The sequence below is a fragment of the Candoia aspera genome, chromosome 4 (genome assembly GCF_035149785.1).
Source record: "Candoia aspera isolate rCanAsp1 chromosome 4, rCanAsp1.hap2, whole genome shotgun sequence".
Classification (NCBI taxonomy): Eukaryota; Metazoa; Chordata; class Lepidosauria; order Squamata; family Boidae; genus Candoia; species Candoia aspera.
In genome coordinates, this window is record NC_086156.1 from 65,112,572 (window position 1) to 65,131,540 (window position 18,969).

The 18,969-nt window shown below is 41.3% G+C and overlaps 1 protein-coding gene across 1 annotated transcript in view; it reads right to left on the reverse strand.

Annotated features, from left to right (window-relative positions):
- Positions 1 to 18,969, reverse strand: part of RPRD1A (regulation of nuclear pre-mRNA domain containing 1A) — a 40,773-nt gene that overhangs the window by 15,457 nt on the left and 6,347 nt on the right. The window contains exons 2-6 of the mRNA XM_063300331.1: positions 14,781 to 14,910; positions 8,221 to 8,327; positions 8,049 to 8,134; positions 6,226 to 6,352; positions 5,953 to 6,128 (exon numbers count right to left, since the gene is read on the reverse strand). Of these exons, the coding sequence (XP_063156401.1) occupies positions 5,953 to 6,128; positions 6,226 to 6,352; positions 8,049 to 8,134; positions 8,221 to 8,327; positions 14,781 to 14,910 (626 nt within the window). The remainder of the gene's footprint in view (positions 1 to 5,952; positions 6,129 to 6,225; positions 6,353 to 8,048; positions 8,135 to 8,220; positions 8,328 to 14,780; positions 14,911 to 18,969) is intronic.

Sequence of the window (18,969 nt, forward strand, 5' to 3'; positions counted from 1 at the left end):
ATTTTTGTACTCTTTACTCCCAAAATAAAACTCCCTCAATTTAATGCAATTTGCTATTGTATCAATATAATACAGTAACACTGTGGATGCAATTCAGTGTAGGGATGTATCAGACCCCAATCAAACTTTTAACTGTGATTTAATAAGCAAGCGAAGTTCAAAGTATGTTTTATAAAATTGGTTTGTTTCAATAATTCATGTTAAGATGCACAATTTAGAACTTATATGGAACTGTAGCTATATAAAAATTGAAGTGAAATTTAACGATCTCCCTGTGGATGGAAAATCTTTCACAATTTCTATTTGACTAAGACATAGGAAGCAATAAATTAACTCAACAGCACTATGCACACAGCTGTTCATACAGTTCTCATTGAGTGTTCACCAATTTACATTATATTCTAACTAACAAAATCTAGGGTGAAAAAAAAACAGATTCATATTCCAATAGAAGCAGGATTTATGGTTAGCTGGAATGTCCATAGGCCAAAACAAGGACTGCTTCTTTTCTTTGGAAGTGGTAACTGAAGTGGGTAGAGAGTTGAATACTCTATTCCTCTAACTGAAGGTAAGGATTATAAAGCTGGTTCAAGTTCTAAATGGACCCGAATGAGTTCTACAACAATCAAGAGGTATCAAGCTCTAACCCAGTAGGAGAATCCTGATTCCTATCCAAAACAAAATTCAACCTCATAATCAAGAATCGCCAGATACTTTTTTTAAAGCTTTATGGCACAGAGTAAACATAACAAAATCAGCAAGCAAAAACAAAACGTCTCCAGAACATACCAAAGTACAGGTAGTCCTCACTTAAATGACTGCCCTGTTTAGTGACTGTTCAAAGTTATGACAGCACTGAAAAAGTAACTTTACAACTGGTCCTCACACTTATGACTGTTGCAGTGTCCCTGTGGTCACGTGATCACCATTTGCGCACTTCACAGCTGACTTCTAACAAGCAGTCAATGGAGAAGCTGGAAGTAAATTTGTAAGTTGCAGTTACATGATGCCTTGCTTAATGACCGTGTTGCTTGGCGACAGAGTCACCAGTCCCAATTGTGATAGTTAAGTGAGGACTACCTGTAACAAGAGTTTGTTCCCATCCCAATAACACAGTAGCATGCTTGGGCCTAAATAGGGCCTACCATTCTGATGCTGATACTGCAATGTCCAAAGTGCTCTCCAGGGTCTGATTCTCTCCAAGGTTTCTGCATGAGGCAGTCACCTCTATAACAGGCATTGTATTCTATTTCCAAAGACTGAAGTGGCATAAGAAAAGGTTTACTGCTATTCACAGTTGTTTTAAATGGAGTCATGTACCCATAAACATGTAATTTTACATTTGAGTGTGCAAAGAAATTTCAACATGGCCAGATGTTTACAATACTCTTACAGCAACGCATGTGTGTGTGTGTGCGCGTGTGTATATATATTATAGAATCAAGCTTAGAATAATCAATTACGATTTGTTTGACTGATGACCGATGGTATATACAACGGTATATTTAGTAACAGTAATATTTATTGTTGTAGGCTGCCCAGAGTCACTCGCTGAGATGGGCTATACAAATCAATCAATCAAACAGCAGCCAGCTCTTTTTACATACACACACACATACACCACACGTACATACACACACAGTTATGCTTAAAAGCTTGTGAAAGCTTTTAAACGTATCTGCATAAATAATGACCTAAAATGTGATCTGTTCTCCATACAGGTCCACGCTAGATAAAAAGAACCCAATTAAACAAATGAGTCAAAAACATACTTGTTCATTTATTTATTGAGGAAAATGATCTAAAGCTACCTATTTGTGTGTAGCAAAAGTATGTCAACCTCTAGGATTATCAGTTCATTTGAAGAGGAAATTCAATGCCATCTGATTCAATCTATCAGATTATAATCAGGTGTGAGTGTGGGAGATCCTGCCTTATTCAAAGATCAGAATTCTGGGTATTCACTATCAAAGTCTGATTTTCACAACACAGATATGTGTAAGGGTGTCATGGTTGGAACAAAGATTTCTGAGGACCTCTGAAAAAGTTGTTGATGCTCACCAGGCTGGAAAAGGTTACAAAACTATTTCCAAAGAGTTTGGACTTTACCACTCCATTGTCAGGCAGATTGTGCACAAATGGAAGCAATTCAACAGCATTGTTCGCTCTGCAGGAGCTGCCAACCAGCCAAGGCCACGCCAAGAGCAAGGCGTGCAATACTCTGGGAGGTCTCAAAGAACCCCAGGGTAATGACTAAGGAACTAAAGGTCTCTCTTGCATTGGCCAATGTCAGAGTTCATGAGACCACCACCAGGAGAACACTGAATAACAATGGTGTGAATGGAGTTGCAAGGAGAAAGCCACTACTGTACAAAAAAGAACATCGCTGCCTAGCTAGTTTGTGAAAAACCACATGGATAAGCCAGGCTATTGGAAGAATGCTCTGTGGACGGATGAGGCCAAAAAAGAACTTTTTGGCTTGAATGAAAAGTGTTATGTTGGGTGAAAGGCAAACACTGCATTCTAGCATAAGAACCTTACTTCATCTGTGAAACATAGTGGTTGCAGTATCATGGTTTGGCCCTTCTTTGCTGCCTTTGGACCAGAACCGCTTGCCATCATTGATGAAACTATGAATTCTCAACTGTACCAGCAAATTCTGCAGGAAAACGGCAGGGTATCTGTCCATGATACCCTGAAGACTGAAGGCAAAAGGAGAAGGGGACAGCAGAGGATGAGATGGATAGCATCACCAATGCAATGAACATGAATCTGAGTAAACTCTGGGAGACAGTGATGGACAGGAAGGCCTGGTGTGCTATGGTCCATGGGGTCATGAAGAGTCAGACACAACATCTGTCCATGAACTGAATCTCAAGAGAAAATGGGTCATGCGGCAAGACAACAACTCAAAACACACAAGTCAAATGACCAAAGAATGGTTAAAGCAAAAGAAAATGTTTTGGAATGGCCAAGTAAAAGTCCTGACCTTAATCCTATAGAAATATTGTGGAAAGACCTGAGGCAGGAAGTTCATTTGAGGAAGCCCATAAACATGCCTCAGTTGTAGCTGTTCTGTAAGGAGGAATGGGCTAAAATCCCTTCAAGTCAAGGTTCAGGACTGATCAAGTTATCAGAAATGTTTAGTTGCAGTTATTGCTGCCCAAGGGGGACACCCCAGTTAGTGAAAGCAAAGGTTCATATACTTCTGCCACAAACAAATATGTAGCTCTGGATCATTTTCCTCAATAAATGAATGAGCAAGTATAATGTTTTGGGCTCATTTGCTTAACTGGGTTCTCTTTATGTAGTTTAAGGACTTGTGTGGAGAACAGATCACATTTATTAAATTTATACACTGCCCATCTCACTATAAAAGTGACTCTGGGGGCTTACAAATAAAAGTTATAAAAACCATTATAAAAATACAAAAAAGAAAAAAAGAGGGAAACTAAGAGATGGAGAGAACGTCCTTAATCCACCAACCACCACCAGGGCTGCCTATCGCTCTTGGATCCCCAAGCTAGTTGGTAGAGAAGGTCTTGATGCTATTACTGAAGGCCAGAAGAATGGGGGCCAACCTCACCTCAGGGCGCAAGATGTTCCACAGGGTGGGGGCAATGGCAGAAAAGGCTCTCCTTCTAAACCCCACCAGTTGGAATTCTTTAGCTGATGGTGTCTGCAACATGCGGACATATTTGTGCAGAAATATTGAAAATTCAGAAGGGTTTGCAAACTTTTAAGCACCAATTTTTTTTAGCATGAAGATATTTTAGTCAAGGATCTCACATCTTTTACTTCTTCACACAATGCTTAGGCTCCACCATTCTTTGATTCTGCTAAATTGGGAATGTAACATTCTTTTTCAGGCCAACAGCAGCACTTGGTCTTTATCTGGCATGCCAAGATCACATTCCAAAAAGTAGGCAGGACCAAGACAAAAAAATTATTTAATTGAAAAATCCTCATACATTTAATAGTTTTTCCTTGCTGTCACATGGATGGTAGTTTGGGGGCAACTTTTAAAGGATCTGTGGGGGACTTCATCCAGGTTTTCAAGGGCCATATATGGCTCTTAGGACTTGACTGTACAATCCTGCGCTAAATAACATGTTAGAAACTAACAAGAGGGGGAAGCTTTCACCCTCATGTCCCACTTGTTAGCTCCCCAGAAAAACAGTAATATTAAGGCTGTCCTTTCATTCTTAAGATTTCAACAGCCTACCACAATTCTCTGCAACCCAATGGGCAGAGAGGGAAAAAAGAGGATGAAAAAAGCAATCAACCCTATTAGCAGTGGGTTATATGAGAAGTCTCCATCTCTCATATATTCATGCACATACATATAAACACGCACAGCTCTCCACCTGTATCTCAACATAGTTCTGCTATTACTCATGTAACATAATACTTGTTATCAGAGACATGTTTACTAAGTGATCTTCAAATAACTTCAATAGACAATATTAAATTGGTGAACTCAACTGTATAGAAATTCATTTTTAATGAATTTCATTAAACACATTCAGCTTGCTGCAAATGCTTGGTAAACGGCTTATTTAAATTTAAGGAAATTTTTAACTGATTTGTCAAATATCCAAAACAGTAAATAGCACAAATTCATATTAAGTTGATAGATATTTTGTTTGCCTCAGGCATTTAACTTTGTTTAGGTGATGTTTGAAATGTATGACAAATACAATTAAAACATATGGAACAGGTACAAGAAAGTTTCTTTGCTTAGAAAGAGGAGACAAAACAGGATTTTGATTCTGAATTTTATTTTTAGCAGGATGCATTACTAATGGAAGATGTCACCATTAGAAGATAATACCCATGCTCCTCGTCTGAAATAAAAGCTAGATAGATGTTAAAGAAGTGCCACTACCAAAACTTTAAGACATTACCCACCCTCATGGAGGATAGAAGGATTATAATATTAGGCTTTTGTTATAAGCTACTATGTAAGAAATTAATTATATAAGCTTAAGGCACAAACATGAAGCAGTGTTGATACATATTCTGAATTTAAAGTTCTTAAATCAGGTTAAAAGTTGTCAAAAAGTTGTTAAATGGCAGTATCAGAATCATCAGTGTTCTGCTTATCTGAGGGGGAAAAAGTGAACAAGTTTATGGCATTCAACAAACATTTATTCAAACTTACAGCTACCAGAAGTATTTACCATAGATGATGCTTGCTAAACACCCTATCATCTGATGCTCTATTCTTTTTTTCTAGCTAGTATTTTGAGGTTAATAAGTATGACTTTTATACTTTTGCTTTAAAAAATCCAATTTTAAACATTTGAAGCCTTAAAAAAATTCAACTTATTTAGACTTCTACAAAGAAGCATGCAAATAATCTAACATTAAACTCCACCTCACAAAAGGCTGGAGAAAAAAGTATTTCTGTGCTTAAAAAAAAAAAAAGTAAACAGCTACAGAGGGCCACAGGAAACATAATAATAAAACAATTATCACTAGAAGCAGCACGGATAGAAGTTTGAAAGCACTTTTCCCCATTTTGGGAGAAGTTGGCAAAGCCTCGGGCTTAATCTCATTGAATTCACTAGGACAGTTCTGAGTGGTCATATACAAATTGCACAGAGAGTCTCCATCAGATTCAAAAATTACATCACTATTAAGAAAACGGTGGGTGCAATTTGCCCAAAGAGATGTTAATGTCAAACTTTATATTAAGTCCCAAATGACATTTGATATTATAAAATATAAGAACAAAATAAAACAAACACCCCCACAACATTTTCCGCACAGTAAATGTATGCACTTCACTGTTTAATACTTCAGAAGAGTGAAATCCACCTATTATGAGAAAGTTGAAGTAACTTGTGATTTAACACACACCCTGTGGGAAAAAAAGGTAAACACAGTAAAGCATTTTAATTAGGAAAGAAAAGCTGGAGAATAGAACTACCACAACAAATCACGCACTTCCAATGTTTGTTCTTTCTCTGACAGGACTTCTTTTTGGCATCGTAAGAAATCCGACAACATCCGATTTAGTTGTTTTCTATCATCTATTTCAGCTGCCAACCTGCCATTGTAATCCGCCAGCAACATACATGCATCATCAACCATCTTGGAAAGCTGTTCTCCTGATTCTTTATCTGGAAAGTAAATAAAAATGTATTCATAATTTACATTATAAAGTATCCAAACAAGTCTAATATTCTCACACTACAGTTACAACATAGTTTGCCTAACCTGTGATTCTGTTAAGCAAAGTTGCATCTTGAACCTCTAGAGGTATTGAGGCTATCCTCTGATGAACTGCTGCATCTCCAGTGGCTGCATTTTCTAATTCTTGTAATGCTCTTATAAGATCCACCGTCTAGAAAATATGTGTAAATTTGGAAACAGTCATGTATTAATCTATTACAAAATGATACCAGAGCTGAAAAAAATGGCAGTGATTTTATTATTAATTCAACCGAGAGCAGAAACAGAGGGTTCCTCTTCAGGATACCAGCTAATCATGGCTTTTTCCAGGACATTCCATTACATTCTCTCTCTCTATCCCAGTTTCTCCTCCCCATCTGGGATTTCCCCCAATCCACTGATAGTATTGCTTCTGCATGCATGGTGCCTTTTTTTTTAACTACATAAAAGCCGACTTTTCAGTTAATTAGACTGTCCGGGGTCAGGATTTTCAAGAGGATTTTCTCAATCTTTCTGTACCTCTACAAAGCTTGGAAGCCTTCCAGATCTGTTGCTCTCTCCCTTTCTTTCAATGTGTGATGCAGTTTTGGCAACAGAACTCTAAAGAATATAGATCATTTTATCTTCTACTACACATTTTATCGTTATGCAGGCCCACATTAAAATATCAAAGTGAATCTCTGGAATTAATTTATTATCTGAGTCCCATGATTTGGGGAAAAAAAAGAAAAAAGAGAAGTTGACATCAAAGACAAAAGCCTCTGCTCTAACTTGATTTTTACTTCATATGCAGCTTAAAAGATTCTGAAGGCAACTACTTTCTTGATATGGGTGGAAAGCAGTCTGAAAAAGTGCTCTGAATATCTGCAATAGTAGGTATAATAATAGACTACATTCCAGAGTTACTGTAAACTATTATCTCAGCATAGTGCTCAAACTTGAAAAGCCTGATTTGCACATTCAGTATCTATCGTGTGAAGGTTATCCTAAACTACTCTCTCTCAACCATAGCTCTTCCAACCGTTATACTGACAATGAACAGTATTTGCTTCAGAATTTACATTAGCAGTTAAATTGTAAAAAACCAGTACCAAACAGGAACTGAATTAAAAAGAGCTGGAAATCTTTAAAAAAAATACTACATTATTGCAACAATGATTTTCCCCACAACATAAATTAGAATTGTAAGATATATTAACATTATTTCAAACGATATATATTCTAAATCCCTTAAATACTATTATTCTTTGTATAGTATACGGAAATCATTAAAAAACATATCTGAAGTTACACTCTGTTTTTACTATTACTGGAAACCAGGACACTGATTTGAAAGTAAATCTCACAGATTTTATTTAATGTTATGTCCAGAATTTTAGGCCAAAGTGACTTGCCAATTTTTGTCTGCTTGGATAATTTGTAAGCAGTTGAATATATACACAAGAATATGCCTAGGCGACTGCAAACAAACGAACAAACTATTTATTTATTTGACTTTCTGCCTACAGATGAAAAGCATTTCTCCTGTACATTTATGTTTAAATGGTTGGCTACTAAATGAAATCAGAAACTGATGCCTATCAGTCTTGATGAAATGAAAGCAATCTGTTGATCTCCTTGCCTCCACTGCTGCTGATTTCTCTATGCACAAATCACGCAAATGGGCAAACTCATAGCAAGTCCAGTTATTCATTAGAGCCCATCAAAACAAGGATACTGGGAAAACACTGTACAAAGAGACAAAGAGCTTACTGTTGTTGGAAAAACATCACACTTGATCTCTTTAGAAAGAAAACTCAAACTGCAATATCAACAGAATGTTCAGAAGCAAGACATTTGCAGTTGTTATTTTAATACATTATTAATACCTGGGGAGGATCACATGGAGAGCTTTGTGTTGAGCAGTTATCTTCAATCTTTATCTGTTCATATGTGCGTTTCCTTGGGTTACCATCTAAAAATTAGTAATTAAAGATTTAAAAGTCAAGTAGAAAATTATTTGAACCATAAAATAAAAGGCTGCATATGAAATTTACTTACACAAAGCTTGCCTAAGTTGTTCCAATACATCATTTTCATAAACAGACCTCTCTTCCCAAATAGAGAGCACACGGCCTAGGTGCTTCTTGCAACTATCATCAGTTTCACTATGGTGGGGGGGAAAAATCACCAATAGAAATGGAAGTAAAACAGAGGAAACAGAAGCATATCTCAACAAACTTCTATGTATCTTATTTGTTTTATATTAACTTATTTCAAGTCACCACATGCTAACAGATTGTTATCTGTATTTGCAATCAGAAAAACGAAAGTTTCTGCATGTCTGAATAGCTCCCATCTGTGTAGGGGTTAATTTTTTTCAATTTTTGGTAACCATATAGTACAGTATGGTCTTTTGGCTATATCAGGATTTTCTACCAGAAGTTCATCAGTCTGATAGTTTCAAATCTCTGAATCTTGATGCTCATATTGGTGGATTAAATGATGTTGCTTACGAACTTCTGCAGACTGGGCTCAATTAAAATCACCCATTGCTATAGATTTAGGCTTACAACAGTCATCCTTCACCTGTGCCAATTACAAGTCCAATTCTACATAATAATGTACTTTTTATCCTGCCATGACAGAATGAGTTGAGTTGTGATACACACACCCCACCCACACTTATGAATCACTTTAGTTCCATTTTCTAAATGCAAATCACACACACACACACACACACACACACTTTCATTACTCTAGGATGGTGTCAGAATCGGAGCAATCCAGAATGTTTATGGCCTCTGGATGCATCCTTCTGACATGGTTTGTAATCTGTAGTTTGCAGTTTATAAAGATCTCTTTAGGACTGTTTGGAAGCTCACAGATAGGTAGCAAGGGGGAGAGCTACATTTCTGACCATCCTTATCACTTAGTAACCGTGACGACGAGACGATCTTCAAAGGCAGCCTGCAAAGGTAGTCATGGCAATGAAGGAGGAGGAATGTGGGTTTGGGTTTTCCCTAACTGTTGAGCACGAAAACTTTAGTTGTGCCTTTGAATTCCATCCTGTTGTTCTCTTTAATAAAATTACTCATGTATATCCTAATGGCTTGTACTATGGAGTAATGTATTAAGGCTATAATGCCAGGCACAACTAACTTTTTCAGATGGCAAACCCTGCAGAAAGTTTTTCTGATCAGGAAGAATGCCATGCACAAACTTTATCGGAGGCTAGTCAAAGCCTTCAGGAGGGTCTCTTAGCTGAATTGCTGCAGTCGGAGGCTCATAAGCAGAGAGCAGCGGAGAGTGGGGGAGAGCAGCTGGGAGCCATACCCAAAGCTGTCACCCCTCAGCAGGAACCTATGCTCAGCGAAAGCCCAGAGCACAAAGGAGCAGAAGCGTGAAGAATTTTGGAAACGCTGCAAACCATGTATGAGTATTCAGCAGCAGAGGAAGCAGAACCACCCCGCTCCACGACCCTGGGTGAGTTAGATCCTTACCAAACCTGTTACGTGAATGTGCGAGACCGGAGGGCCCACCACATAGATGCCAGGCCGGGAGAACGGGTGGAGAAGGTGGAACAGAGAGTCCATGGATGTATGGCTGTCCTAGCTGCAGGGAGCGATGGAGTGCCAGGTTCAGCTAGAGAAGGGGAGGTGCGTCCAACAGCAGCAGCGCGGCAATGGAGGTCCCCAGGAGCAGAGGGAGCCAGCAAGCCAGCAGAGGCCAGGAGGTCCGTGGGATGGTCCACCATTGCACCAACCTCACAGGCAGCCTGATGAGACTGAGTCTGGGACAGAAGAGGGATGAGGCCTTTGGGGGCCGGGAGCTGAGTGTGAAGTTTGATGGCGACCCCAAATACTTGTTCCAGTTTATCAACCGCGTGAGAAACTTCATGAGGGAGTTTGAGGACTCGTTCCCCTTAGAGGCGGCGAAAGTGAATTATGTGTCTCAGCGCCTAGAGGGCGAGGTGGCTGAATGGGCAGTTGAAATGGATGCAGACGCCCCAGAACTTGAGAGTCTGGATGAGTTTATGCATGCATTGAGAGAGAGATTTAAAGACCTGTTACTTAAACTGAAAGCCAAGTCTGAGCTCCACCAAATCAAGCAAGAGAGCAGGTTAGTGTCAGATTACGCTCTGGAATTTAGGGGACTCGCTAGATGACTGGCCGGAGTCTCTGAAGATAGAGCATTTTAAGGCCGGGCTGAGGCCTGAAATCTTAGAATGGTCCCTAGCCAGGAGGAGCCTGCGGATGCTGTGTGAATGGATCTGTCAAGCTGGGGAAGTTGAGGATGTACGCCTTGAGATAAAGCAGCAGCACCGCTCGTATGGAACTGGGAGGCGTTCCACCCCCACCAGCCCTCCACCTAGCAAAAAGGGAGTCAGTAAATTCTGGGAAGAGGAGAGGGAATGCCAGAGAAAGAAAGGACTGTGTTTCAAATGTGGAAGAGGAGGACACCGGGCCACCAATAGCCCCCAGACCGCACCACCAATGAAATCAAAACCAGAAAGCGGCAGCACTAAGACGCCGGGCTGCAAACCAAAAGCAACAATGGCGGCTGTGATGGAGAGGAAGAGCAGCAACCCCAGCTCCAACCCAGAGGGCTCCACAGACGGGTACTGACCGGCGGGAAACAAAGGGAGCCTGTCCTGAGTGGCACCGAAGGACAGGCATGGACCCCTGGGCGCAAAGATCCATTGGTGAGTGGGGACTGCCCTGCGATATAGCGGGAGTGCGGCTAGAGATTCTGAAAAGCGGCAAGGCAGCAGACTTGATAGGGTTGCTGGATTCTGGCTGCACCCAAAGCTTAATGCTCCCCACAATAGTGACTGGGCTGGGGCTCAAGGTGGGGAAGGTTAGAGACCCCATCATTTTCACCCAGCTAGATGGGTTGGATATGAAAAGGGGCCCAGTTGAGTACTACACTGAACTACTGAGGATGTGAGTGGGGACCCACGAAGAGATCCTAAGGTACACTGTAGCCCCGATCACCAGCCAATCCATAATCCTAGGCCTGGCATGGTTGAAAGACAGAAATCTGAAGGTGGACTAGAGGGCAGGCTGGATGGAGTTCAGCAATGGGATTTATCCTGGCCTGACGCCAGTCAACTCTGGTTCCAGAGCAGAGATGGCAGAGCATTACATGAAGTGGAACCAGAGGCAGCAATGGAACAAGATTGTAGCATTCCACCGCAGTATCGTGATTTAAGTGAAGTGTTCGGGGAGACCGAATCAGATCAGCTAGCTCACCAGAAGTCAGATTGTGCCATAGAGTTGATACCTGGGGCGGAGCTGCCAAAGACAAAGTTATACTCTAACCCCCAAGGAACGCGAATTGCTACACGAGTTTGACAAGAACCTAGCGTCGGGTTTATTCACCCCACATCATCATCCATGACTACCCATTTTATTCAGGACCAAGAAAGATGGATCACTAAGGCTGTGTACTGATTACCATGGCCTGAATCCCGTTTGTAGCTCCAGTAAGTACCCATTTCTATTGATGAAGGACGTCAGCCCAGCTTCCAAAGGGAAATATTTTCATGAAACTGGACTTGAGAGAAGCCTACTTCCGAGTGCGCATCTGAGAGGGAGATGAATGGAAGATGGTGTTCAACTGTCACCTGGGCGCCTTTGAATATCTCGTGATGCCCTTCGGCCTCCAGGGGGCCCCAGGAGTCTTCATGCACCTGATAAATGAAGTTCTCCATGATTTTCTATACAGAGGAGTATATTTAGATGATATTTTGATCTACACAGGTAGATGGAGGAGCACATGAAGTTGGTGAGAGAGGTGTTGAAGAGACTATTAAAGAACTAGTTGTATGCCAAGCTATCCAAGTGCAAATTTCACAAAGAGTGACTTGATTATTTGGGCTACCGGGTTTCCAGTAAAGGGACTGAGATGGACCCAGCAAAAGTCGGGACATGGTGGCTTGGGAACCCCCTAAAACAATGGAGGCAGCTCCAGAGCTTCTTGGGGTTTGCTAATTTCTATCAGCAATTCATCCCGAACTTTGCACAAATAGTGTTGCCACTTAGAGTCCTGTTGAAAACGAAAGGAAAGGGAGACCCAAAAGTAGTGCACCAGCCGGGAGTAGTACTGAACTGGACAGCAGAGTGCCAAAATGCGTTTGATCGGCTGAAAGCCCTATTCACATCCGAAACTGCGTTAAAGCACCCAGATCCAACACAACTTCTGACTGTCCAAGTAGACACATCAGATGTAGCCATAGACTCCATCTTACTACAGAAGGATGAGGACAGGAAATTGCGGCCATGTGCTTACCTTTTCTGGAAGTTCACCAAGGCAGAGAGGTGTTGGCACGTCTGGGAAAAAGAGGCTTTTGCTGTGAAGTGGGCGTTAGCAGCTTGGAGACATCTACTGGAAGGTGCCTCTTACCCGTTAGAAGTGTGGACTGATCATAAAAATCTGGAAGCTTTAAAGACCGCAAGGAAGATGAACCCCAAGCAAATCAGGTGGGCGCAATTTTTCAGTAGATTTAATTTCAAACTTAAGTACCTGCCGGGGGGGAAAAAACTTCCTGGCTGATGCATTGTCTAGACTGCCTCAGCATGACAACCAAAGGGAGGAAGTGGTGGACAAAGGTATTTCCCCTTCTCAATTCAGTATGGCAGTGACTACTAGGAAGATGACCCCGAAGGTAGAGGGAGACTTGCAAAGCGAACTACAGCATGCCGCACTGCAAGATGAATGGTTGAGGGAGAATAAAACCTTTTTGATAGAGAAGCAAGGACTATGGAAAGGTGAGAGACTTTTATGTTCCCTTAGTATTAAGGAGGAAAATCCTTGAGTGATGTCATGATGCAAAGTCAGCTGGCCATTTCCGATTCATAAAGACTTTACACCTGGTTCGGGAGCAGTTTTGGTGGCCAGCCCTACACAAAGATGTGGAAGACTATGTGACTAGTTGTTCCATTTGTGCTGTAGCAAAGAGGGCTGAGGGCAAACCTACAGGATTATTGTAAAATGTGCCAAGCCCTACAAGGCCTTGGAAGCAGATTGCAATGGATTTTATAGTGGAACTACCCAAAAGTAAAAAGACAGTAATTTGGGTAGTAATGGACCTGTTTTCTAAACAGACCCATTTCATCCCTTGCACAGGGGTTCCCACAGCTAGTCAGCTAGCTAAAATGTTTATTCATCACATATACCGTTTACATGAAGCCCCAGAAAGTCATCAGTGATCATGGGGTGCAGTTTACTTCAAAGTTTTGGAAGCAGTTTAAGCTTATAGGGGTGGAACAAGGCTTAAGCTCCTCCCACCATCTGGAAATGGATGGAGCGTCTGAACGACGGAACCAGATATTAGAGCAATACCTGAGATGCTATATAAGCTACCAACAGGACAACTGGGTGGACTTCTGTTCGCCGAAGTAGCGTACAACAACATGGTTCACCAAAGCATGGGCTTTACACCATTCCAGGTGGCGAATGGGCAGGACTTTGTAGCCATTCCCGAATTACCAAGAGACTAAAATCCTAGCATTAGATGAATGGATAAAACAGTTCACAAATAATTGGCCAGTCATTGAAAAGACATTAGAAGAAGCAAAAGCTGATTACAAAAAATATGCTGACCATAAACAATCATCACAATGGCCAATGAAAGTGGGAGAGAAAGTGTATCTGTCCACCAAGTATTTGAAGTCTACCCAGCCTTCAAAGAAGTTAGCACTGAAATATATTGGTTCGTTCCCAATCTCTAAAGTGATCAATGAGGTGACTATACAACTGCAGTTGCCAAAGTCCCTGAGAAGGGTTCACCCTGTTTTTCACTGCAGCTTATTGAAACCTGTTCAAGAATCTTCACATTGGCATCCCAGACCGTCTCCAACAGCACCTACGATGATCAAAGGGGAGCAACACTTCAAGGTTCAAGCCATCCTAGATGTGCAACGTTATAGAGGACTGCAGTACCTGATCCAGTGGAAACATTTCCCACCAATGCAAAACCGAGTGGGTGGACAGTCAACATGTGTTTACCCCGCAATTGGTGAAGCAGTTCCATGAGAAATATCCAGAGAAACCCAGATGAACATGAGTCCATTGACTACTTCTGTTAATGATATGTTTACTGAAGGGAGGGGGTGAAAATGTGATTTCTGTACGGAGAGTTGTTATTTGGGGGGCGGTATGTCAGAATCGGAGCAATCCAGAATGTTTATGGCCTCTGGATGCATCCTTCTGACATGGTTTGTAATCTGTAGTTTGCAGTTTATAAAGATCTCTTTAGGACTGTTTAGAAGCTTGCAGACAGGCAGCAAGGGGGAGAGCTACATTCCTGACCATCCTTATCACTTAGTAACCATGACGATGAGATGATCTTCAAAGGCAGCCGGCAAAGGTAGTCATAGCAACAAAGGAGGAGGAATGGGGGTTTGGATTTTCCCTAACTGTTAAAAGCATGAAAACTTTAGTTGTGCCTTTGAATTCCAGCCTGTTTTCTCTTAAACTACTCACGTATATCCTAATGAGTTGTACTGTAGAGTAATGTATTAAGGCTATAATGCCAGGCACCTCACAGATGGTGATTTCCCCCCAGAAAAACTAGTAGTTCCTTAAATTAATATACTGAAAAGAATGTACTGTACCTGGATACGTGTTTAAAAGCCTCCACTATGACAGGTGCAAAATCTTTTGTAAACTCCGGCCCTTTTCTTTTGCTATTTTGAATAACATCATTAGCCAGATACAAAAAAGTTAGCTTCCTGTTTGGTTTGGCTAAAAAAAAGGAAATAAAGAAAAAGTGGTTAGAGCAATCTAAAGTAATGTTTATTTCTTTTTGACAAATTCATATTTGCATATGAGACAGTAATCGATAAACCAGACAAGACTGAAGTGAAGTTGACAATTTGTACAGTTGAAAGCCCACACCATTTAGGAGTGGGGATGTCCTGTTCTGAACCAGAAACTCTTCTGAGATCGTGCTTCTGGATGTTGAATCCTGGCTATAGCCAAAAGGGCTTTCACAAGGCTTTGCTCAGGTATGCTAACTTCTTTCTGACTAGTCTTATTCTTATCCTGATTGCATCCAATAGAGATAAAGCTGCCTCTAAAAAATGTTTACTTTCTGAGATTACCTCAATGAACAGCTGTCTGGGTTTGGCAGGTCTGGCAGGACAGCCAAAGCCCAAAGTTGGCAGCTATTTAAAAAAAAAAAAAAACTTGTGAAGGCACACATACAGAACGGTAGAGTACTGGGGTGTGGCAGCCTTGGGAAGGAAAGAGGGTAAGGCGGATGGGGCAGGGGAAAGCTTGCTCCAAAAGGCAGTTTATAAATCTTTTAAATTAATAAATGCTGTGGGCCAGATTCTAATACCATAAGAGCCAGATTATGAATAATGATAAAGAAATTCTTTTTATATGTAAATTTGATTCAAAAAATGCTGAAATTCTCTTGGCAATCTTTTAATAATTATTTTTAAATTTATTTTTATGAGGTTAAATATCTGTACTTCATGAGAATTCAAAAAACTACACTAAAAATTTCTGTTTAAAAAAAGAAAATCCAGTGGTGAAAAAAATTCCCCTTCTTTGCTATTTATTTGATGCTATTATGTTCACAATTCTGTAAGTGGCTGACATCCATCAATAAACATATAAACATACACATATGTTGTTTAATAAGGTCCTTAGTAGATGTCATTCTCTCAACGTGGGGACCCTTAACAACACTCCTTTCCCAGATCTCAGTGCCAGGCAGATTAAACCAAGAGAAGGTGATCATGAAAATAACCAAGCTTCTGAGCCATGTAGAACTTTAAAGGTGACAACCACCACCTTGACTTGAATCCAGAAGATAAATAATAGCCAGTACTGCTCCCACAACAGCAGTGTTACATAGGCAAATCTTAGTGTGTAACTACCCAAGCTGCCACATATAGGTCAGCTGCAGCTTCCAATGGGTCTTCAGAACAGCCCCAGGTAGGGTGAGCTGTAACTGTCCAGACACAAAACGATAAGGACAAGAGTGACCATGGCTGTTAACTGGCACACAAGGCAGAATTGTGCAAAGTCTCCACCTGCTGCTCAAGCTGGAGCCATAAATCCAGGAGGACCTCCAGGTTGTAAGCCAGTTCCATCTGGGGGAGCAGAACCCCATTTACATCTTAAGACAGAGTGTCATACTCCCCAATCACAATGTCCTCAGAACATCCTGATCAGACTCGCATCCATCTTCATCGAACCCGTGTCAACAGACTGAGACTTGCCAGAAACCAGAAGGGAGGGGATGCTGATGTGGAGTGTGAAGTGAGTTGTTTAGGCTAGGCGTTTATGGCCCAAGGCCATCCGGCTGAGTACCATCCAGGCCATCTGTTGGCAGAGGGGGGAGTACATGCTTTGATGGGTAGAAGGGGGGGGGGAAGTAGAGAATGTGAATTTTAAATTATAGAACGCACCAGAAAGAAGCCATTCACAATGGTACTTTGCAAATTCCCATGGTACTTTGCTTTGTACCAGATGCTTCGCTTCATTAAACAGTTTAAAAGAGCCTAAGTCTCCGAACTGTCCTTGAGTGAATGCTTGAGCATGTGAATTGTTACACAGAGGTCTTCAGATTCAGTAGGCCTTTGAATCCACAGCCACTCCATCTTGCTAACGTTTAGTGTGAGACTGTTTTTCCCATCCAGACCCAAAATAGCCTTCAAATACCAGGTCAGGACCTCCACTGTTTCTCCTGTCCCCTGGAATGGAAATGCATAATTGGATATCATCTGCATATTAATCCCCAGTGCAGTTTCCATTCAATACATAGGCCTGAATCCTGACTCACAAAGGTCCAGATAATGCCTTTCATCAAGGATTTTTTGTAGCTGCAAGTTCACCATCTTCTCAGTAATCTTCCATAAAATGAGACTGTTGGAAACCAGATGACAGCTGTCTAAACCAGCCCTGTTCAGTTATGGTTCTTGAGGAGGTTACTATCACTGCCTCTTTCAAGATGGGAATACCTCCCCCAAGGATTTATCCACCATCACTTGAACCCAGATTCCCACCAATTTGCCTGGCAGCTTTCCCTAGCTAGGTAGGTCAGGGATGCAACCTACAGGTAGCTGGATATGGCAGCACAGAAAACCCTGTCCACTTCCTAAGGATCTACAGGTTCAACCCTATTCCAGATAACTAGGTTAGACACATCCTCTGTCATCTCAACTGGACTTGTCCAGTTGGCCTCCAATTCTGAGTGAATACGAGTGATTGTATTTTCCAGATGCTGAGTGAATTCCTTGCAACAGTCCAGCAGATCATTTGGCTCAAAGTTTCCCCAACAGGGGTGCTGTAGTTTTAAACAATGCTGCCTAGTAGCTATTCATGACTGGAATAAGAGTGGAGAAGCAAGCCCACTTTGCTCCTCTTGATGCCATGGTATAGGTTTGAATTTGAACTCTTACTAGCATCTGGAAACATTCATTTTCTGTTTTGCTCCCCATCACTCTTTTCTGCCATTTCATCTCCTTGGTAAGCGGAGATGCTCTCTCAGAATAGTGAACAGGGAAAGGCCAATAAGGAGGAATTCTGTCAAGGGCTCACATCACCTGCTTATTGCAGTGGTCACCAAGCTCTCCTCAGAAATGCCTGCCCGAGCTTCGGAAAATTCCCCAAATCCTGTTTGGAAACCCACAGGGCCCATTTGGTGCTCAGGGCAGACTAAATAAATAGGGTCCCTCCTCCAGAGTTTCATGGCATTGAATCACTCAGAATGAAACAGGAGCCAGATTATGACAAAGGTATGATAGAAATGCCCTTTGTCCTCAAACCACATCTCAACTGCCCTGAAACAAAAAACAGAACTGTGTGATCTCCTATGAGGCTGCAATCACCTAGACAAGCCCTTGGTTGTCATAGTGGTAAGTAACTCACAAGACAGTTCGCAGGGAAGGAAAACTGAAGTCCCCCAAGAGGAGAATTCTGGAGCATTCCAATACTAACTCTTCATTGAGATTCAGCAGCTTGGGTAGGGATGACAATATGTAGCTGAGAGGCCAGTACAACAGTAACCCCAAACTTGTCCCTTGAGCCCAACCTTACAAATAGCCTTACCTCACAATAAGGCCTCATACCTCACAAATAAGATGCCTTGGGTCACCTGCAGAGTCTCCCAAATGACAATCATTCCCTCCCCTACCTTGGAGTTGTACCTGATGCAAAACCTAAAGTTCAGGCACATCTCTGAGACAGGCACTCTCCCCTCCTCCATTTAGGTCTCAGTAACGCATGCCAGGTCTTCATATCATATCATATCATATCATATCATATATCATATATCATAAATATCATATAATAAATATAAATATAAATATAATATAAATATAATAAATATAATATAATATAATGATAATGATAATTCATAATCTAATCATAATTGAGGGCTAATTTACTATAAAGAAACCTGGGATTTAATAGCAAGTCATGTGGAAGCTCTGCTACCTGGTACACAAGAAGAAGCTGCAGGTCTAAAAAAGGGGACCTACTTGAGAATTTAATTCCCCTTCTCTCAAAGGTGGCTTGCTTTCTACCTCCTGTCATATCTCCCACTGCCCATCTCCTCTTCAATGCCATCCCCTTCCTTGAGCTACTTCCACCCTCACCATTCCCCACCCACTACATGACTTAGGAAGGATGACTGGCTCAGTCTCCTTCCTACTACATTCACTCCCTCGTTCTGTGACAGCTCTGAAAGTGTCACTCTGCAGCCAGCAGTCCCAATCCCCCACAACCCATTCAAGAATATTCTGCTGCCATAAACTCCCTGAGTTTTCTGGGCTGAGACTATCCAAA